The 23,234-nt window shown below is 42.5% G+C and overlaps 1 protein-coding gene across 13 annotated transcripts in view; it reads right to left on the reverse strand.

Moving 5' to 3' along the window:
• AK8 (adenylate kinase 8) overlaps nucleotides 1–23,234 on the reverse strand; it is a 128,041-nt gene that overhangs the window by 70,695 nt on the left and 34,112 nt on the right. For 11 of the 13 annotated variants that reach the window (XM_065571954.1, XM_065571950.1, XM_065571952.1 and 8 more), the window contains 4 exons: nucleotides 20,395–20,463; nucleotides 8,231–8,312; nucleotides 6,782–6,853; nucleotides 5,484–5,684 (listed from right to left, as the gene is read on the reverse strand). In XM_065571954.1, coding sequence (XP_065428026.1) covers nucleotides 5,484–5,684; nucleotides 6,782–6,853; nucleotides 8,231–8,312; nucleotides 20,395–20,463 — 424 coding nt within the window. Of the gene's footprint in view, nucleotides 1–5,483; nucleotides 5,685–6,781; nucleotides 6,854–7,904; nucleotides 7,984–8,230; nucleotides 8,313–9,052; nucleotides 9,492–20,394; nucleotides 20,464–23,234 lie in introns of those variants that run through there. The other 2 variants (XM_065571961.1, XM_065571962.1) reach the window with 2 other exon arrangements.

The raw sequence follows: 23,234 nt of genomic DNA on the forward strand, positions 1-23,234 counted from the left end.
TTTCTGGCCAGGCATCCACCGGGAAGTGGCAGACTTTTGCGCCTCGTGCCCAGAATGCCAGCGAGCCGGACCGAAAGGGGTAGCTCCTGCACCCCTGGTACCCATGCCAGTCGTGGGGGTACCCTTTGAACGGATCGGGATGGACCTCGTCGGCCCCCTTGAGCGAAGCAAGACAGGGAACCGCTTTATACTAGTAGTCGTGGACTACGCCACACGCTATCCCGAAGCCGTCCCCCTAAAGACAGCGACGGCACCGACCATTGCGGGTGAACTGGTAAAGATTTTCGCCCGGGTGGGGATACCCGGTGAAATATTGACAGACCAGGGCACCAATGTGTCCTCCAAGTTAATAGCTGAGCTATGTCGCCTCCTCCATATCCGGACCCTCCGGACATCGGTGTACCACCCGCAGACCGATGGCTTGGTAGAGCGGTTCAACGGTACACTAAAAGCCATGTTGCGGAAGTTTGTGGAGGAGGACCCCTCACATTGGGACACCTTGTTGCCGGCCCTGTTGTTCGCAATAAGAGAGGTACCACAGGCCTCGACGGGGTTCTCGCCCTTCGAGCTCCTATACGGCAGGCAGCCCAGAGGAATACTGGACCTCCTGAAAGAGGAGTGGGAAGCACAGGAAACACGGGTACTTGGGACCACACACTACGTACTACAGCTCCGGGAGCGACTCCAAACGTTAGGGGCCTTCGCCCGTGAAAACCTGGAACGGGCCCAGGCAGGTCAGGAGCGCCTCTATAATCGAAGGGCCAGAGGGAGGAAGTTCGCCCCAGGCGATAGGGTGTTGCTGCTGCTGCCCTCGTCCGAGTCGAAGCTCCTGGCCAAATGGCAGGGTCCCTACGAAGTGATCCGACGAGTGGGACCAGTCGATTACGAGGTCAGACTGCCTGGTCGACGCAAAGAGACCCGTATTTACCATATTAATCTCCTAAAGGCCTGGAAGGCCCGGGAAGCCATGTTCATCGGCCCGTCCACCCCAGAGTCGGAACTTGGACCCCTAGCAGGAGATCTTCCCGACCCCGGACCGGCTGTGGTGGGGTCAGGCCTCGACCCCAGACAGAGAGGGCAACTGCAACAGATGCTGGAGAAGTTTTCAGATGTCTTATCGGCCCGCCCGGGCCGGACGACCCTAATGAGTCATCATATTGCCACAGACCCCGGGAAGAGAGTGACGGACAACCATCGACCGTTACCCAAGAAAATGTGGGACACCGTCCGGCGGGAGGTGGAGACGATGTTGGAGATGGGAGTGGTAGAAGAATCGACGAGCGAGTGGCGAAGCCCTATCGTCTTAGTACCGAAGCCAGATGGGGCGACCCGGTTTTGCATAGACTTCAGAAAGGTCAACGCTATCTCTCGTTTTGATGCCTATCCAATGCCGAGAGTGGATGAACTGTTAGAGCGCCTCGGAGGAGCCAAGTACCTGTCAACTTTAGATTTAACTAAAGGATATTGGCAGATCCCACTGACGCCAAACTCCCGAGCGAAGACGGCCTTCCCTACGCCCTTCGGCCTCTTCCAGTTCGTAACCATGCCGTTCGGCTTGCACGGAGCAGCAGCCACGTTCCAACGTCTGATGAACAAGGTACTCCAGCCCCACGACCAATACGCGGCGGCGTACATCGACGATATCGTGGTTTATAGCCTTGACTGGGAGAGCCATTTACACCACCTGGCAGCAGTGCTACAAGCCCTCAGAGCGGCCGGCCTGACAGCTAACCCGGCGAAATGTCACTTAGGCCAAGAAGAAGTGACCTACCTGGGATACACAGTAGGAGGGGGGAAACTAACACCCCTGATTAGCAAGGTACAAGCCCTCAGAGATGTACCCACCCCCACGACGAAGAAACAAGTGCGTCAGTTCTTGGGATTAGCTGGGTACTATCGTCGTTTCGTACCAGACTTTGCATCTATAGCCGCCCCCCTGTCAGACCTAACGAAGAACTCCCAGCCTCGACAGGTACAGTGGACTACGCAGTGCGAGCGAGCCTTTAACACGCTCAAGGAACGGCTCACTCAAGAACCAGTACTACGGCACCCCGACTTCACGAAGGAGTTTATTCTACAAACAGACGCTTCAGAAGTCGGCCTAGGTGCAGTACTCTCCCAGGAAGTAGACGGGGAGGAACACCCCGTACTGTATTTGAGTCGGAAGCTGTTCCCCCGAGAAAGACACTTCTCAACAATAGAGAAAGAGGCCCTGGCGGTGCGGTGGGCTATCGACGCCCTCCGTTACTATCTGCTAGGGAATAGTTTTAAATTAATCACAGATCACGCCCCTTTGCGATGGATCCACAGCATGAAAGACACAAATGCTAGAATTATGCGGTGGTACCTCGCCCTTCAGCCTTACGACTTCCAGGTGCTCCACCGACCGGGTAAGGCCCATACTAATGCCGATTTCTTCTCCAGGCTAGGGGAGGAGGGCGAAGAATCGGATCAGGGAGGGGTATCTGTAGCGAAGGGGGTGGTCTGCGAGGGGGCAGCCAAGCCCCCATCCAACTGCCGAGGTCCTAGACAGTCAGCCCTGACGGCAGAGGATCCGTCACGGTCGTACGGGGTGTGTCCCAAATGCACGGAGAGCGTGAAAAGAGGGAGCATACCCCAGCCTAGGCAGACGGTCGTGGGAGAAGAACCTTTGCGGGAAGCCCCGGTGGAGGACCAGCCCACACTCCTGGAACCGCTAGGGACTGTGACTTCTCCAGGTCGAGAGGGAGCCTCACTGTGGGAGGGACCAGCCGAGGCGGTGGACCACGAGACCCGTGGAGAATCAGGGGACCCGTGGGACACTCCGACAGCTGAACGGATAAGAGACAGCTTCAGGGAATCGACAGACTGGTACGTCGGACCTGGTAAGCCTCAGCGTGTTTCGGTGGGATCCCCCCGCTGAGGCAGCGGATAAGCCGGGTTGCCTGGTAGCAAAGACTAATTTCCGTGACAAGGGCTATGTTTCTGGACTGTGAGCCGGTAAGCCGAGACACTGTGGGATAAAGGCTAAGTTCCGAGCTCCTGAACCTTAGGCCGACTAGGATACCCCCCCCCCGGGAAGGTTCTTAAGGGGGAGGGTGTGTGGTGGGGCGATTGCCCACACTCAGAGAGGGTGGGCTACAGCAGGTCTAGGCGCCTGCGCAGCCGCCCAACCAATCAGGGAAGGGCTTACAGAGGGCCAATCAGAACACAGATTGGGGCCAGCCAATCAGGGCCCGCCTCAGCCATATAAGAGACTGCCCAGAGCAGGAGCAGTCAGTCTGTCCCAGGCCTTCAGAGGGGAAGGTCTGTCTCCAGAGCTGGGAGGCCAGCACCTCGGACAGCGCAGTGCAGGCCAGTCCAGCCAGAGAGTGGGAGAAGGCCCTACTCCATAGCCTGCTAGGCGGCAGGCCTGGGAGGAGGAGGCCTAGCGTAGTGAAGGGCTGTTGGGGGAAGCGGTCCAGAGGGATAGTCAGAGGAGTAAGGAGAAGGAGGACAGTGAGACTGTCACTCGAGGGCCTCTGGACCGGGACTCAGAGTAGTGGGCGGGCCTGAGTCCCCCCCCCCCTTTTTCCCCCTTTGTTTGCTGTGCTACCCCACGCACAGCCACGGGCCGCAGGGAGCGGCCGGTCAGAACCACACCGGATCCTAGACGGAGAGGATCGGACTTGAAGGTGTGGGGCTGTTGTTTACCCCCCCCCCGGAAGGGGGTGTGGTTGGACAGAGGGACACTGCCGGAGGGCAGTGCTCCAGAAGAGGACGCCGACGTCGGGAGCAACACCAGACCGTGCACCCCACAGAGGCGAGACGACAGACGGAACGCCACCCAAAGAGGGCGCTCTACTGGCGCAAAACTAATTCCCCGAAGCGGCCAGGAGGAGGCGCCACAGCGGTGAGCTACCGACCCTGTCACAATCCCCCTTTGTGTCTGATTTCCAGATCCTTGTACCTCCTACTGTCGAAAAAAGACAGAATAGCACATTCCAGTTCTGACATTTCTAGCTCCTGAACTGGGAGTAGTTGCTAAGGAGCACTTGAATCATACTGCAAGTGCATGGGATACATTCCTTGCTCCCAAACCATGGTGAATGCTGTACAGCTGAGATCTTTGAATATATTGGATATGAGTCTGATCTCACACCAGAGTAAATCAGGAGCAATTCCAATTAAGTCATTGGAGTTGCACTAGTGTTTAATTGGCGAGGGATCAGAATCAGACCCTCAGTTCCAAAAAATCTAATCAAGTTGCAATTTCTTGACTCCCTTTCTCACCCACATCTGTCATTAAACATACAAATTAAACATACAAATCTTGAAAATCATAATCTATCATATAATTTATCCAAAAACAAATGTCAGCTAACCAAGGAGGGCTCTAGTTATTCTAAGCACTTTCCACAACCAGGGTATCCAAAAGCACAAACATTACTGGCAAACCACCCTGCTTACAAATGATGCTTAATTTGCAGTAAATAACCAAGTTAATTAGGAGTAATGATCCCCCAGACAGTCTCCACATCTAATTATTCCTTAAAAAAATATCTGGCTGCTTGATGCACTGCAGAAAAAGATCTAGAGAGGATTTTTTTTTCATTCCAATTTTCAATTTATCTCACTACATTATTAATTAATAATAATTAATATTCAGGCACTCACATTTTTATTTACAATTCAAGGCATGAATTCTTTATGAATTATGATATGAACTTTTAAATTTAATTAAGTAATTTAGAGGTAATTAATGTGTAAATTCCGAATATAAACTTCCTAGTTGTTTATCTTAAAAGTGCAGCTCTTGTCATTAAAAAAGACCTTTTTGAGATGCAAAATTACAGGGCTATAATAGACCATCAACAGGCTGACAGATACAAAGTACATTATCACTTGGTCTTCCCGACAGTTTCCTCATTTTTTTCCATGAAGAATCAACATGCAACATCAGAATGCATCAAAGTTGAACAAAAGCAAACAAAGGATTACCACGTAGCAAACCTTTCAGTGCAGGCAACTTGTATATAATGAAATACAACCCGCCTTGAACTACTACTACTTGTTAATAGACTTGTGCAGGTAGTACCTGTACAGGAGACTAGCAGTGGTTCCAGTATGTATACCAATATTGATACTGCAGGCTTTTATAACTGCAGTTCTAGGCTTCTCCATCACTTAGGAAATGATTCTGTAACCCTTACTCACATTGCGTCCCCAATGGGACCACTCTTATGAGGAAGTGCTTTTCATTGTGAGTAAGGGTTGCAGAATCAAGATGACCTCCCATTCAACCATGCCTGTTCTAACCAGCAAAGAAGCTGTCTGGAACAGCCCAAGCTCAGCAGGCCACAGGGAACACAATCAAATTAGAGACAAGTCAACATTGACTGATACAGGTGAGATCTTAGTCCTATAACTTGGCACAGTTGTCTCTAAATGTTGGGAATCACTCTTTCAGATGAGAATTTGTCAGCTATCAAATTTCCTTCCAACTGTATACAATCGATATTTACCCTGGGAGAAGACGTCTGCACAAGGTTGGTCGGCATTGATCGATTTTAATATTTGCTGATAGATCTGGAAAACTCTGGGAAAGTTTCTATGATATTCCAGCAGGTGCTTTGCTGTTTCCTGTTCAGATATGCCTTCCGCCTCCACCAAACGCTGTTGCACCAGAGGGTCGCTTGGCCAGTCAAAGGTGGTATGGTACACCTCTAGAAGTTAAACAGTAATTAGGACCCAGTAGGAAAAAGAATTTGATAGAACTTGTTCAGCTTGCAAAAAGGTTCCTCACCATAATCAAGGTCTAGATTGTAGCAAGACCTTAGGTTGGGGCATAAGGAGAGGGGAAGCACAGTGATTCCTTCCTAACTACTACCGTATAGCTCCACAAGGAAGACAGATAGTGGCAGAGAGAACTAGCCAGCCATGTGACAGTGGGGGGTAGGTATGTTTGTGTCCCTTAGTCGGGTGCAGCAGTGTGCCTGCTACCACTACACACGGGGATCTCCAGAACAGATCTATGCCTATCTGGTACCATCAATCCTTTAATTAAGAATAAGAATAATACTTTGCACTTCCCTAGCACCTTCCACCTAATGATCTCTAAACACTTTTTAAGCATTAAAATATTGATTCCTATAGCACAGCTGTAAGGTAGGGTATTATCCCTGTTTTCCAAATGGGGAGACGGCACAGAATGGTTGCCCACGGTTACACAAGAAGTCTGTGGCAGAGCTGGGAACAAGACTTAGATTTCCTGGCTCCTACCCTCAACTTTAACCAAGGCCTCTGTAGAAAAGCCAATAAAAGCCATCTCTTTAATTCAGCATGTCCTTCCCAATGCTACTCCTAAAACAATTGACATGGGTTCCTGTGGAATACCCAACGTGTGCCATCTGCAACATTGCCATTTCCTGTTGGCTCTCCTACTTGGCATCACACACAGTGGAGGTTATCCAAAGGTGTTACTGCCTTTTATGGAGAGGCAAACATTCAAAGTCTATCAAAGATGCCATGATAAATAGTAAAATTCTTATGGTATGACTACACACATTAGGGTGACCTGTGTTGTAATAGAGCAGTACTGCTTGCCACAAAAAAATACATTCCCCACTAAATTGGTGCAGAAAACGATACACTTTGAATTTAAAACAAATTAAAATAAATCTGATTCAGAATTACATTGCCTACTCACATCGTAAAGGGACAGCATTACAAATCAACTTTAAAAGCATCAACACTTCAGTGTCTCTTGGGTTGACATAAAAACGTTCTCCTAGAAGGGATCAGTAACAAAAGCATACTACACCTTTCGTGGATGGATCAATCCTTTTCCCAAGGTTCCTCTCAATAAGCACCATGTCTGGAGCATACAGCACAACTAAGCATAGAAGAAACAGAATAGAAATGCATTTTCAGTTAGTTACTGATTTCATTTCTTGGAGATGCTTCCAAGTGCGCTCTGCAAGTAAGGATGGATCGATGCAGTTCATGTACATCTAGCCATCTTCCCCATTTGTAATATTTTTCCTTATTTCCCTGTATTTTACCTATGAACATTTGATTTTGGGGGGAAATTTTGGCCAAAACTATCAGTCAGATGGCACTTTTAGGAAGAAATATATTTTGTGATAAATACATAGCTCAATTTAGTATATTCTGTGATACAATAATCTTGCTTCTTTTATGGTCATTTACTTATTAAATTCAATAATTTAGGCATGTGCATTCAATCTTGCAAGGTTCTTCATCATTTATATTCTAATTAAGGGTGCTGTTTTGTTCTTGGTTATACAGATACAAATTGAGGGAAGAATTTGACCTTCAATATTGTTAGCTACCTTCAGAAATGACCATTTAAAACACATGCACTACATACAAGTACTATCCAATATATATATATATTTCTGAACACTATCACAGTGATTCTGAATTCCTTTACTAACAGCGGAATTGTGTACAAATCAAATCCAAAGTAGCAAATTATCCTGTCCCTGCTGACTACAACTGGGGGTGGTTTATTACTCACACTTGAGCTGTGCAGTTTTTAAATCATTTTCACCTGCCCCACCCCCACCCCAATTTTCATTTTTCTCATGCATTTTGGATAGGTCCCTATCTAATAATGACTTGGAAATGCAGACAGTCCTAAGGTGGGGAGGGCAGGTGCAAGGGTCTTGTCCTTCAAGGCCCTGCCACTATAGAATTATCTTTGCTTTGACTTACACAAGATTCCACCTGCGGCATGAAAGGTCAGGCTTAAGGCCTGGATGTATCCATTTCATTTGTGTGTATTGAGTAAATTGTATTTATTATTTTATCATACAGAGGGAATGCTTGGGGGCTCTTTTAGATCCTTTTTGCTCCCAGGGATCAATTAAAGTAGAATCCTTGAGATTTGGGTCCTGAGGTCAGAGGAGGTTTGGACTCACTGGTGAGGCAGAGAGGCACAGCTGTTTGCAGTCACTTGCTAGAAGAGGCTTGAATTTGCTGGACTAGAGGAAGGTAGTGGGCTCTGAAGTGGTAAGAAGACAAAGGTTCATCTAAGTAAATAGTTCAACAGACTGCCCCAAAGTTTTGGAGGGCCTGGGCCCCATTTAGCCATTTCCTCCAGTCCAGTGACTGTTTCTGATTTGCTCTGATATCTTGGGCATGTTATACGCATTTAAGAAATACTGGTTTTAACATTTCAAGGTGTTTTTGTTTAGGTCACTAATGGCTTTCACCGCTGGCACACAAACAATCTTGTCTTTCTTACCAACATGTCTCGGAGTGATGCCAGCTGACTGCAGCATCCATGCTTGATCCCGGTTTTCAGGAAAACCTTCCAAAATCCAACCCTATTGCACAAAAAACATGAAAGAATTATTGATCTAAACCGAGGGAATCTTAACAATTAAATCCTAGGACTAAAAATCCCATTTGTTGAACACAGACTATCTGATTCTGATCTCATATCAGTGTAAATCAGGAATAAGTCATGCATTTAGACCAGGGCTTCCCAAATATTTCCAGAAAATGTACCCATTTCCCAGACTAAAACATCAGTTAACATTTGAATCTCCTTCTACCTCTTTGAAACACTGAGTTATCTCACCTGCTCATACAAAAACAATTGTAACCTCATTTCATTCTTTCCTAGTGGACAAGTTCAACCTATGAAATTTTTTTTAGAAGAGATTTAGGATCATAATCTTATACTGACCCTAAAACATATTCAGAGTACTCTTCCAAGAAATTGTTTAGTACAATCCATACAAACCTCTGAAATGAATGACTGATGAAGACTCTTCCACACTGAGCTCCTCTATGGAATATCATAATCACATGCAATGAGAGGAGGGTAGTTTAATGTTTTGAAAGCTCGGTAGTTTCAGTACTGGGCACTTTTGAGATTTTTGAGTGTCGAGAAGATTTAATTACAATCTACAGATCATTGGAGACCCAATTCTGTAAGGTGTCAAGAGCACTTGATTCTCATTCCATTCTAGTCAATGGGATTTAAGGACATAGCACACACACACACACCTCCCCCAGGATTGAGTTTTTGGTAATATTGCTAGTTACATCAAGTTTTTACCTCCTGAATATTTATCTGGATAAAGCCTGGATCCTTGGATCTGACGGAGATATGCTCAACACAGGACACGAGAAGGTGGAGAGGCAGCTGGGGGCCAGTTCATCCTCTGCATGTGTCAGAGCAGCCTCAGCGCTGCTCTAGTTTATGGTAAATGCCAGATGGGGATATTTGGAGTATACCATGTTCTTTCCAAGCGCACTGCCCCGGCGTAACCCCTAGTTGGGGGTGAGGTTAGAACAGACTAGTTGTAAACCAGTCTGGAATTCCTCTTTGCTGGGGGAATCTTCAGATGTCATCTTAGGGCAGCTTTATGACCCCTTTATGCCGGTAGAGTTGTACAATGGGCAAAGCATAGCATGGGCAAAGGTCTGGCCCTAAATGCATAGTTCTTATTGACTGGTGGTTCCTCTTTTTCTAGAAAGCTGATCTCTTAACATTTCTATAGGATACATAAAGTTTAGTTGCAGTGAGCTGGAGACTTGCTAAATGCAAATGAATGTATCCAAATTTATTTATATTTTGCCATATTTTAGATTATTTATGTGATTAACTTTTTCCCTAATTTTGGATAATTTAAAAAAATTATTACATTTATTGAAGTTTTTGGTACATGAGAAACACTCAGCTTGGACAGTGAAACCAGACAGGTCAGATTATTATCCCCATTTGCCAGACAGGGAAACTGAGGAACAGAGCAGTGAAGTGACTTGCTCAAGTTCAGACTGGGAATCAGAGGAGGTAACAGGAACCAGATCTCTTCACTTCTTGTCCTGTGCTTTAGCTACAATATCATCTCTTCTCCCTTATTTAGGGTAAAACTCACACCCACACCCACCCAAAGCCCAAGAAATCAGATTTGATGTGAACCATTAAACAGGCATTAAGGAGATATACCATTTACACATCCCAAACTGCAGGCAGACCATGGTGTTGCAATGCAGTCCCTCTAAAGTAGTTATTCCAGCTTTCTGCAGAGGGCAGTCCACCCCATCCACAATACAGATGTGATGCCCCTTTGCCTGCACACATAAAATTTTGCCTCAGCATGAGATCTTGTTTGGGTCCTCAGTACCAAAAATGAATTTCATCCAGCAGGAAAAAAACATCTCAATGAACTAGAGCATAAGATGTGTTCTACTGTGGATGTTTGGGAGAAAAGAAACTGACCATTTCCAGTGTTGAATGTGTCTGAAAGCAACATGCACTAATAACATCACCACAATAAAATGGACACTTACATATTCTACTAATGATTTATTTTTAAAGTTTTAATCTAAAAACCCCTCAAAGGATACAAACAAATGTCTTCTTTCTTGAAAAACAAAACAAAAGGCCAAAATACCCCCGAACAGCACAAACCCACCACTATTTCTACAATTTTGAAATATTCAAAAGAATACCAAGCCACACCATGGATTAAAAAAAAGAGAAACTAAACAAATCTAAAGAGCAATGAGCACTGAAGGAAAATATGCACTCTTTCATTATTTTCTTAAATTATACAGGAAAACTCATAGTAATGGAACCCTACTTCCCAGAGCTAATGAAGCAACAGAGCAAAAGAAAGAAAGAAAATCCTTTTGCTCCCTTAAGTCCTTGTTATAGCCAGATAAGTGTTGGACTGAACATCTTAAAAAAAGCAGCATTTACAGATCTATGAAATACCACAGAAGTGCTGCAGCATTACTCAATTTCTATGTGATGCAGTATCTGAAATCTACCTCTCTTATGGCTCCAGAGTCTAAATCTGCTAAACTTTGTCTCAATTTCTCTTTGTTAGTTGTTTAGCTGAACAAGTCCTTGTCACTGGACTCCCAACAACTCTCTGAAGTGCTAAGGAAGCTGAAAGAACATATCTTTGTATGAAAAAAAGACAGTTTAATACTGTATTGCATTAGCTAGCAACCATCATCATCTCCCAGATAAATCTGAGCTCTATCACTATGGGGTACAAAGATTTTAGAATTATTTCAGGGAAACATAACTCAGTGATTTTTGTAGGAGGAAATCAGGGCATTCCAATTACACAAGAAAATAGAGTAGACTACTTAAAATTCCCTAATTAGCCCGATATCACTAACATGCCATCCTGCAGTTATCTGAGGGCAATTAAAAGAAGACTCCAATAACTGCAAGCCATTTTTGCCACTCCCAGTGTTTGCTTTATCAAATTAGGATGAACTACTGAATAAGGTCACACAGGTGCTAAAAAATCAATTTTTCCCTTGAGAGTTACAGAGAAGAGAGAACAGAAATAGGTTCCACCGTGTTTTATCAGTGTGTTAGGAACCTAGGCATTGTATTGGAAATGCGCTCTGCTCAGCCATACATGTGAAACGGAGTCCTGTACCCACTGTGGGCCAGATCCTAGGATGGTGTAAATAAGCATAGCATCTCTGACATCAATACAGCTATGCCAATTCTCACCAGTTGAGGACCTGACCCCCTAGCTCCGTTCCATATTCTTTGGAATCTAAACTAAACAACATATTACAAGATTTCTGGTGCCGGGGCAGTTTAGAAGCATTACAGCTCAAAAGCAAATACTCGGCTATGAACAAGAGATAGAGGATGATCTTTTTAACAAGATGCAACACACTTTATAAGAGTCACATACAATTATACATATGCCAAAGTCCCTTAAAGCAGATAGCATACAATTTAATGGCTAAAAGTTCAAGTAAGAAATCATAGCTCAGGGAATAGCTGCTTATAACAAATATATTTTAAGGCACTAAACAAATACATAATAAATAAACCCTATATAAATAGTTAGCCTTTTGGATCTTATTTCCAAGGTCTCTGAATTCCGAGGTACCAGTAGTCCCTAATTAGAATACATTATCCATCTACTTGACACTTCAGTGAAATGTCTATTCTACCACAGAGTTGCAGCTTTGTTCAGAGCAGGTTTATTGATATTCTGATGCATTCCCTCTCCATACCCCCAGTGGCTTGGTTCTGTTTTATCACACATCAAAAAGGCCGTATGCTCAGGGCACCCCATGCACAGCTCAGAGCTGGAGGTCTGAACAGCTGCAAGTAGTATGGTATCACAGGAGGGACAAGCTCCAAGCAGATGTCACAGATAAAAAAAAAAAAAAAAAAAAAGACAGTAAAAAGGGAGTGTGGCTTGGGAACTAAGCAAGAGGTAGCAACATACAGCAGAGCAAGACCTGACTTAAAATATGCCTATCATGCTTTATGCAAACACTGGTCTTTTCTGCCCTCCTGACTATCATTAAAGCGTAATTAGTAACTTCACTTGATAAGAATATGTTTCTTTATGAAATCATCAATTTTCTCTTCTCGATAACAATAACCTCCAGGCAATCCAAGCATAGACAGCATATCCTCACGTCTAGCCATGAATAAAAGCTAGGTCCTGAGGATTCCATAATGCTTCATTCTGGGGCCATCATCTACTCCCCACAACTGGCCCCTCAAATCCCCTCCAACTTCAAGACAGTGATAAAGGCGGCATTCAGCTCTTGCCTTAAGATCAGGTAAAGTCCTCCTTGGACACCTACCTCACTGTGTAAATCAGCAGCAATGAGGTATTTGTACGGATATCACCTCACTCCTTCAAATTCAAGGAATCTGGAGCGGAAGAAACCCAAGGTCATTTCTCAAACATGGGTGTCCTTTGCTGCAGTGCAGTATTGCTATCAACCTATCAGTGACTGACACCTTCCACCCAAATAATAGTTACACTGATACTCGGCTTTCTTTTGTTACTGTTTGGCCTGAGCATCCTCAAAACTTATTACAGAAATAGAAAGCTATTGACACAGATTGGGTTAGAACAAGGCAAAGAGTGAAGAAATGAAGAAAATCAACACTCAGTCACATTAGACTTGAGAAAGAATTCTCAGCCACAGGCCTACAGCTTTGGCATTCACTTTCACAAAAGATTAGAAAGATCACCAATCTTGCTGCCTTCAGAACAAAATGTATATTCTGCTATGTTCTGCTTATGTCTTCACCACTGTTTTCCCACAACATTCAGATTTTTAAAAAAAATTATATGCCATCCAAAGAAAGGAGAGGTAACCAAACAACAAAAAATTATCAATGATTAAAGTCCACTGTGGACCCAAGTCGTTCTCTAAGACTGTCAGATACCGGGGCAAGGAGTGCAGAATAAATACTGAGATAAGCAGACAGACTTAAAGGTGACATAATAATTCTTACAAGAATTGGAGCATCGAGACTGATGTAGGCTGCATGACCTTTGTCGACTGAAACTCTCCCATGACTGGAGCTACCTCTTGCAAATACAATGTACTGTCTCAGGCCTTTTGATGCTATCTCTATAAGCTTGCATTGCACAATATTTTCTGCAGTGATCTACTCCTTTATTTACTGTGCCCATCCTTTATTCTGTACTGTGCCCATCCTCTTTCTCCATTCCTATGAACTAGGGGGAACAAGAGCAAAGGGAATCAGGGGAGGACACACCTAGCAAAGATGCCACAATAATCACTATGCGGAAGGCAGTATATGTGAAAGTATCTACTGACAAGCTGATTCCTGCAATTTGTTGGTATTAGGAGTGTGACACTACACTCCATAGTCTTCATAGAGATATTGTTATGATATGAATATGGCATAACTAAGATGTGTTTTATGCAAGATGGGTCTTGTGAGATATCATTGGAAAGATTATGATTTGCTGAATATGATTATCCTATTTTTATGCATGTATCATTTCTGTATCTGAAGTTAGGAATATTGACTATGTATCAATTATAAAAGTGTTTGTACCTGGGGAACGCCCAGAAGACAGAATGCAGTCAGTCTGGATGGGCCATTAGGGAAAACAATAGGACTTTGAAGATATCTCCCACCTTCCTGAGAAGCTTCCTGGAATGCTACAAATGGCCTTTGACTCATGGCTGCTTTGACACTGCAGGGTCACGTGATCATGTCACCTGGTACTGGACTCCATCATAGAATACCAGTATTTTCCACTAAGGGGAGTGGGAATCCCACTGAAAAACAAAGTAAACCCCGCCGTATGTAAATCCTACTTAAGGCAGGAAAGTGAGTTAATCAGGGTTCATTCTTCACGGAATCCCTGCCCAGGATGACTGCTGAAAACGTCTTAGAAACAACGACGAAATGGGGGGCGGGGGGAAGAAGAGCTGAGCCCAGGCTAGAAAAGGTGTCTGGCCTATGAAAGAAATGCCTAAAACAACATTTAGGATGAGAAATTACTACCTGTAACCAGTTTCTTTCGTGTATTAAAGCTTAGTTTGTGTGTTTGTTTTATTTGCTCAGTAATCTGCTTTGATCTGTTTGCGATCCCTTATCACTTAAAATCTATCTTTTTAAAATCTAATAAACTTGGTTTTGTTTTTTCTAAAACCAGTTTGTGGAATTCATAACTGGGGGGGCAAAAAGCTGTGCAGATCTTCCTCCACATTGAGGGGGGGGTGAATTTTATGAGCTTACGCTGTACAGTTCTTTGTGCAGAGCAAGACGATACAATTTTGGGTTTACAGTTCAGAGGGGGTGTGTACTTGAGTGCTGGGCAATTCCTTAGCGGAAGCCTTCCCATGCAGAGCTGATTTCAGTGTCTGTGTCTTTCTGCAGCTGGGTGTGTCCCTACCTGTGTGTGGGCTGGAGGAGGCTTGAGGGCCTGGTTCAGCAGGGCAGTGTAAGGAAGCCCAGGCTCGTGGAACAGGCAGACTCAGTGGCACTCCTGTACATCAGGTGGGGGAGGGGGCAACCTGTCACAAGGAGGACTAAAGGTTGGAAGAGGTCACACTTTGTCAATCTCTTTATTGGAAAGGAAACTCTTTTCCCACATAAAAAGCATTTTGGTAGCTTCAGTACTGAATAAGAAGCCGTGTCCTGTGTAGACAAATAAATTGACGTTAATGGGCCAAATTCTCCCCTCCGTTACACTTGTCTAACACAGTACACTATCAACTTGCATGGGGTTGCACAGATGAAACTGGAGGCAGGATTTGGCCCACTGATTACATGATCTCATCCACCAAACAACAACCAAAGAAAGATCCTGTAGCCAATGCAAGTGTGAGTTCATCACTTTTTACACCCAAACACCAGCAATCTTTTCTTTCGCATCAATGAAAGCCTCTTCCAGTCTTCTGAACTGCTTAGTTTCAACAAGTGAAATACTCCAATTACTCAAGTTAATCACTGGCAAAGGCTTAGTTCCCAAATGATCTTGAGACTGGTGCATAAGGTTCAACTGCCCCTCTCTCAGACAGCCATTCCTAAGGGTGCAGATTCGCCACCTAGCAACCTCTACACTAGACTTCTCCAGTTCTATAAATTCATTCCACAACATTACATCCCAACAGCACCAAGAATTAGGTAATAGCCAGTGGAGCTTTAGACACCATGTACTAACCCTATAAGATGAAACATCCTCATATCAGCTTCACAAGTCCCTGGTTCTAACATAATGCTTGCAATAAGTTTTCTGTGTATGCTGTAAGACCTACCCGCCTGATCCCTTGCAGTCCTAACTACATTTGTATTAGAGCAACACACAACACACAGTCTCAGCAGAGCTGTTGATCAATAAAATTGTACTCCTTAGAGGATGCCTGTGACATCTATAAACCTGTGAGTGTCAAAACAATGGCACAAAAAATTCTGTATTCCTACTGTCAGTGGGATGAAAGCTGTGCAATTAATGCCAGCCCAATGACACCACAAGGAGAAATAAAACAAACAGCTGGTGGTACTATGGTCCAGCACACCGCTCCTACAATCTAGTAACATTTTCAGTATAAAATACTGACTTGTGTTATGAGCAATATACCATAAATCTAGACAAAGAATTCAAAAATCTACAGTCCACAGTATTAATTGTATTAGATTTCACTTAAAAAGAGTAATAAAAATGCACGGATCCTCTTTCATATGGAAATTAAGCATGCACAAGAAGAGGACAGCCTTACATGTAGTGGCTGTTGATTACAGCACCATTATACATTCTTTCTAGAGCTCAGTGAACTTATTCACATCTAACTGAACTAGTAGCAAGCACTCCCTTTTTGCTCAACTTGGCTTTTTTGGAGATGTCTGTAAGTTTTTATTGCCCCAAATGTCCCATCACTGCAAGCACTGGTTCGGTTCTACCGGCAGTAACAACAATGGGAGTGACAGGGTTCCAGGCAGTTGCTGGCATTTTAAGCGTCATGATGTCCTACTCGGAGCAGGTCTACATGCTTAAAAGTCAGCAGCTGGAAGTGCCTTTTCTTGACTCAAGCGCCGATCTTTGCCACCACCAGTGGAGCTTAAACAGCATTAGCAACTGTGGAAAATATGGGGCAAAAAAGTGTAGTGTGAACAGGACCTGTAGAGAAGATTGGAATTTGTCTGCATATTGAAGAATGTCAACACTTATCTTAATAGCACCACAATAAACATGTAAGAAACTTATCTGTTAAAAACGTGTGCTTCAGCAAGAGAGAATATGATTTCTGTGAGGGATGGGAGCACATTACAACGGGTTTAGAAATACCCTGGTGTTTTTCAAAAACTCCTAAACTGAAGAATTATTCACCAGTAAACAGAATCTGCTTTGAAGGTCTTGTCTGCATACACCCTCTTTCTCTAAAATTTCCCACCATTTCTTCCACCAATCACCTCCACAGTGGTGACAACAGTGGAAGCACTAGTGTACACAATGCACCAGCAGCTATCATTTCAGTAGGTCTGATTGACCATGGTTAAACAACATGCTTTTTAAAACGCTAGTGGCAGCCTGTAACTTTGTCTACACTAGCAAACCCATCGCTTCCATCACCAGTGGAGTTGCACTAGTGGTAGTTATGGTAGCAAATCTGAGTAAAAATTAAAACCTAGTATAGACACTCCTTTCTTTGATAATGAAAGGACAGTGTGTATAGTGGCTAGCACTCAGAACTCCTGGTTTCATTCTGGGCTTTGCTGTGTTTTGTAATTATTTTTATTTCAATGGGTTTGGCCTCTGAGAACAAGCAAGCAGTTCCATCTAGCACTTTATAGCCATCAGGCGTCTTACCTCCCAGTCTCCTGGTCTAGCCATTAGATCACACTCCCTGCTTTCCAAGTCAGAATTGCGTCACTATTATTAAGTGACATGATAAGCATGCTGATTTTACTCAACTAGAGAAATATTAAAAAGTTCATATCCAATCGTGGGGACAACAATCGTACAATAAACTGAATCATTCCTTGCCATAGAATTGCCAGATATTTGACAGTCTCATAGCACTACCTCAATATAAAATTTTGGTTGTTTCTATTCCCCCATTCTGCTCAGTTTCAATTATACCCACAGCTGACAATATTGGTTTCACTTGAGTTCAGCAGTTAAATTATTTAATTCAAAATACCATATAAACGTACTCTATAGTTGGGTTTTTAAACACATTCTACAGCTACACAGAAAGGCTTAATTCCAGAGTGTATTTAGTCCATTTATGCAGATACAGTAAATACCACCAGATATTTGGCCTGAAGGGATAAACATCTATCACCATTAAAAAAAAAGGCAGATCATCTTAAAAAAAGCTCTAAGAGAAACTAGGCAGACCCAAATAATTCAAGCATAATGATTTGCAATGCAGAAGTTTAATTCTACTTTGCAAATTCAAAATGAACAGATAAATTATGGATTAAGGCATACAGTATTTTGTACAGGAAAACTGACAACCACTTCCCAGACATTTAGGTTTTTTTCCCAATCTCTTTACTAATTTCTTTCTAACTATTCAGAATGATTGTTTCACATCTCCCAGTGGTTGAGAGTTGGAGAGTGTGCCATGACATTCTAAAAGGCAAAGAAAATGGGCCATTTAAAAAAAGACGGGGGAGGGGAAGTCTTATACATAATGAACTGAAAAGCTATTCCATAGTTTTTTCTGTCCTGGACTCATATCACTATAGCATGAGGGTTCAAAGGGGAAATAACATCTAGATTTAGCTTGAATTCATAAAGTTGTGACTTTCATTATAGATGATTTAATTTAGATATCTGGGGCCTGATTCATCATTATGCTACTCCAGTTTTATGCAGCTGTAACCCCATTGATTTCAAGGGAGTTACACTGGCATAAATCTGGAGTAAAGCGGCGGCCAGTACGTCCCTCGGTCCCCCGTGTCGCTTTCAGCAGCTCCCATTGGTCTGGAGCAGCGAACCGCGGCCAGTGGGAGCTGCGATCGGCCGGATCTGCGGACGGGGCAGGTAAATGAACCAGCCCGGCCCGCCAGGGGCTTTCCCTACACAAGCGGCGTCCCAAGTTTGGGAAACACTGATCTAGTCTGACCTCATATAACAGGCCATAGAACTTCCCCAAAATAATTCCATTTGAACACCTTTTAGAAAAACATCCAATCTTGATTTTAAAATTGCCAATCGTGGAGAATTCACAACGACCCTTGATAAATTGTTCCAGTGGTTAATTACCCTCACTGTTAAAAATATACACCTTCTTTCCAGTCTGAATTTGTCTAGCTTCAACTTCCAGTCATTGGACTGTGTCATATCTTTATCCATTAGATTGAAAAGTGCTTTCTTAAATATTTTTCCCCACGTAGGAAATTACAGATTATGCTCTGTTTATTCCTTTGATGCCTTCTCTTTACATTTGAATGGAATTACTTAAGGAATAAGATACAGCACAATGCAATTAATGGTACCACCATGTGGCCTTTTGTGAACTGCAAATACGTAACCAGAGTGCATTAATGTCATTTTTTGCATTTGATTTCCTTTTTGTTTTGTTTTTTTTAATTTCCACATTACCATTTAAATGGTTGTATGTAAACACTTAAATTCAGACTTCATAGTGGTAATGGGGTGACCAATGGGACCGCGCACACTTTAGCTGTTGCTTGGCTGGAGAGCATTTTCTGCCACAGGACAGTACCATACCACTTACATGGTCATAGCTATATATTTGCAACAAAAATAGATAGAAAAGTTAACACCATCTCTGCCACAAAAATCTACTATCTTAAAGCACAAGGTAGTGGCCCAAATATGTGGTACCCATGGTTTGGTCTCACCTGTGACGATGGGACCATGATATGTTATAATCATATTCTAGCCCCAGGTGTTTAAATGTGGTTGGTTTTGTAAAATAAACAAGGCCTCTATTTTTCCTTTTAAAACAAAAGCCTAGAATTTGCAGAACATTGCATAATGCAGTACAAATCATGGAAACACTATGGAAGCATGGGCTACATGACATTTTTGGCACCTGCAATTATCTCCTGTCCCTGATGTTAATGCTGTTTTAGGAGAGGGTTTTTCAGTATTTCAATAAGACATTATCCCAACATTAGTGGCTGTCTTTGCTTTACTCAATGAACAAGCCAGGCAGTGATGTCAAAAAGGGACAAGGTTTTATTAAATGGCAAACCTCAACATCCCTGTGATGGCAGGAAGTGCCATCTGCAGGTGGTTAAACTGAGGCACAGTTCAGCTGATACACCACAGACGGCATGAATCTAATGTAGACTGTGGTTTGTACACTCATTTTAGAAAAGTGCACCATATACTGCATAGTCTGTGTTATGGCATAACTTAGAAAGAGGGTTTATACCCAACAGACTGTTATGGCTCTAACAATCTTAATAATGGACTGATTATTGACTCATTAAACCATAACAGCTTCTGCTGATCTAAAGGAAATACACAAGAGGGCATTGGGCTTTCCTTTAGTCCAGATTCAAACCACTTAGTTTACCCAGTATTAATCTACTTCAGAAGTTCCAGTTTAGGACACCCTACTTACATTTATGCAAAGCCCACAGAAAAGAATTCCTTGCACCCATGGGCATATTCAAGCCTATTCACTTGCCCATTTCTGCAACCTAATAACGAACTTATTAATTATTACCTAGAAGAGTGTATGTTCAAATACACCATTTCCTAGCATGGAGGGGGAAAAAAGATATGATGAGAAACAGAGGAGATTGAAATGAACTGATAAACATTAGGGCTCTTTTCCCTCACCTTCAAGGGGAGTTAAAAATCGAAATCAATATATTGATTTTTATGTATTTTCTGTTTATCTGTTTTGCCCACTATAACTCTGCCAGTTGCCCCAGGCAATCAACAAAGCTATGCTTGTTCAGCCTTTGATCATCTCGCTGCTATACGATTAGCATATGCATACTCTCATCCTCCCCTTTATCCTGTTAGTAAAGCTCCAAACTCCCTCCATGGATGTTCAAGAAAGCAATCTGCTCCCGAGCCCCTGTTGATTTGCCCCCATTCCCTCCTCTGCTCAGGACTTGGAATGCTAACTACTGTGTGCGAGTCGTGTAAGTGCTTATCCACTGGCCCTCCGAGGAGCAATTCTTACTTGTTTGATGCAGTCCACGTTTGACAGACGCTCCTGGATCAGATTGGCCCACAGTGCATTGGGAATTTTCTAAAGAAAGAACAAAAAACAAAAAACAAAACAAAAAAGAAAGGCTGAATATTCACAATGGAGTTCAAAAGGAATTTTATCATGAAGGCACTCTGGCTAAAGGTGGACTGAAATGCCTTCTTAAAATAAATAAATCAATCAAACTGAGACCCCCAAATCATTAACACAACATATATGTTGAGTTAAAAAGAACAGAGAAATTAATTTTAAAAATAAACGAAATGACTTTTTACTTGCCAAGCTCTGAGTTCATGGATCTGCATTTCCACTACCAGGCTTAAACATGTCACGAACATGTAAACAGCCCCGAGATCCACACTTCTACTATTGTGTTAGGCCACAATCCTGCAACTAAAGAAAAACCTTACGCTCATGAGAAGTCTCACTGACTTCAGTAGAATTCTGGTCTACGTGCTGCTTTACAGGACAAGATCTGTGGCATGTGATGTTATCAGCTGTAATATGGGACACGAAGAACCCTGAACTCAGCACTGGCAATCAGGGAGAACCTGATTTTCAAATATTGTGTTTTATAATCTTATATCTCTGCATTTTTTACATATATACCCTGCTAATTTCCTGGGTTCTTAAAACAGTCTTTTATATTTTTCCCCAAAGCATTTCTCCTTTTAAATTAAGGGAAACAATTTACAAATATATCAGAGGAAAACAAATACAAATACCATAGGTTCATTAATAAGAGAAGTGGGAGACAGGAAATTGACAATGATTCTAAAAAGCTACTGAACATTTTTTTAATAACAAGGAAAAAAGATGAAAAGTGTACAGACAGTAAGAAAAAAATTAAGAATGCTTTTAAAAAAAATGATCTATACCAATTCAATGGGTCTGGATGGTCTGCAACGCGGATTACTAAATGAATTATTTGCTAACAAATGTACTGAGCTACTGATATTGTTACGAAGCCAAGGAAAACTGGAGAAACACCTGAGTATTGGGGGACACAAATAGGACACTAACTTTCCCAAAAAAGAGGAAAGGACAATCCTGGTAATTATTCACTGAAAAACCTAACTTAAATCACTGTTCAAATAACCAAACAACTCTCAAAGAGGAAAATAATCTGTAAACACCTACAGGATGATGGAACTTCAAGCAATAACTAGCATGGGTTTATAAAAAACAAATCATGCCACACAAACATGGTTGCTTTCTTCAATTAAATGTTAAAACTTAGAGGGAAAACATAATGCAGGATCCTTTACTCAAAGAAATTGGATATAGAAAAAAATATCTATTAGGCCACCTAGTGCATCCTCTGGTAAGACAAGACTGTTCCCTACCATATTTTGTCTAGAGCTTAACTCAGTGTAATTTTTAATGTTCTGAGCAATATGGGTTCCACAACTTCCCTTAGGAGAATATTCCACAGTCTTGTACCTCTTGCTGTCAGGAAAGTTTTCTTGATAATCAATTAGAATTTCCCTTTCTTTATTTTATCACAATACTCCTAATTAATAACTCTTTGTATCTCCCTAAATAATTTGTGGTGTGTACGCCACATATCGGCAGACAGTTATCATGTCCCACCCCACAAAGCTCTAGTTGTTAGTCAGACAAATTAAACATTAACAAAAGCTTTTCATCTTTCCTCATAATTAAAGCCCTTCAGCCTCCTATTCCTTTCAGTTACTCTTTTCTGTACTCTATCCAACTTGTCAGTATCTTTACTTTCTGGCAATATTTCATAAGAAAATATCTTCCACGTCCGATAGCAGAAGAGATTATATCATTCTAGATGTTTAGTGATTTTTTTTCCTAATATTTGTTCCATTGTTTTACTAGGTTTACTGGGCAGCTATTGTCAGAAACACCCTTCTTTCTTTTTCTGAAGGCTTGTACCACAGCTGTATTTCTCCATTATTTTAGTGCCTCCCATTTCTCCGTAGCTTTTCAAAAATAATGAATAATGGTTTGGTAAGTTCATTAGCTAATTACTCTGACACCATAAACGAGTATCATTCTATCAATGTTAAGATAACTATTAATTATTAAATTACTAGGGCAATTGCTCTTTTTCTTTTTACTTAAAAGTCTTAGCGGACTGAGTATCCTCATGAAGGCACTGTACATTGGGTATTTCTTTTTCTTTGGAAAGTAACATATTAAGCCTTATTTAGGTCATCCAGACTGGTGGATCTTAAAATCCCTTTCTACCACTTCTTATTCACTAGGGGCCTGATCCTACAATGAGCTTTACACAGGCAGACCCCCAAAGGCTCACACAGAGTTCATTGCAGGATAAGTACCTTAATTTTGCAGTTTTCCAAAATGTACCTTGCAGAAGTCTAAAACCCTCTACTGCTCAGCAAAACCATTAATTACTCTGCTAAATTGAAGTAGCTCATGGTCCATGGTACCAAGCTCCCCTATTAATTTTCACAATCTCATTAAGTTCCCCATTATTGATAAGAACTAAATCCAGGATTACTTCTCTAGTTGGATATTCTACTTTCTGACTCAAAGTTATCTTCCACCTAACTCAGGAAACTCTTTGATTATGTACATTCGATGTTTGTTGTTCCAAACAAACATTTACATCACCTGTGGGTTTCCCCATTCCTTGCTTTCACCACACAATCTGATGGGTGTAAACCTGAAGAAGGTTTAGTTTTGGGGTGGTTTTTTTTGTCCTTCTGGTTTAGGATGACATAATGGGTATAACTAGATGAAAGTGAACAACAGAAAATTTGGCTGAACATCAGGAAAGATTCCCTAAAGATGATCTCTGTTAGATCATGGAAAAATTC

This window comes from Chrysemys picta, chromosome 18 (assembly GCF_011386835.1).
Source record: "Chrysemys picta bellii isolate R12L10 chromosome 18, ASM1138683v2, whole genome shotgun sequence".
NCBI lineage: Eukaryota > Metazoa > Chordata > Testudines > Emydidae > Chrysemys > Chrysemys picta.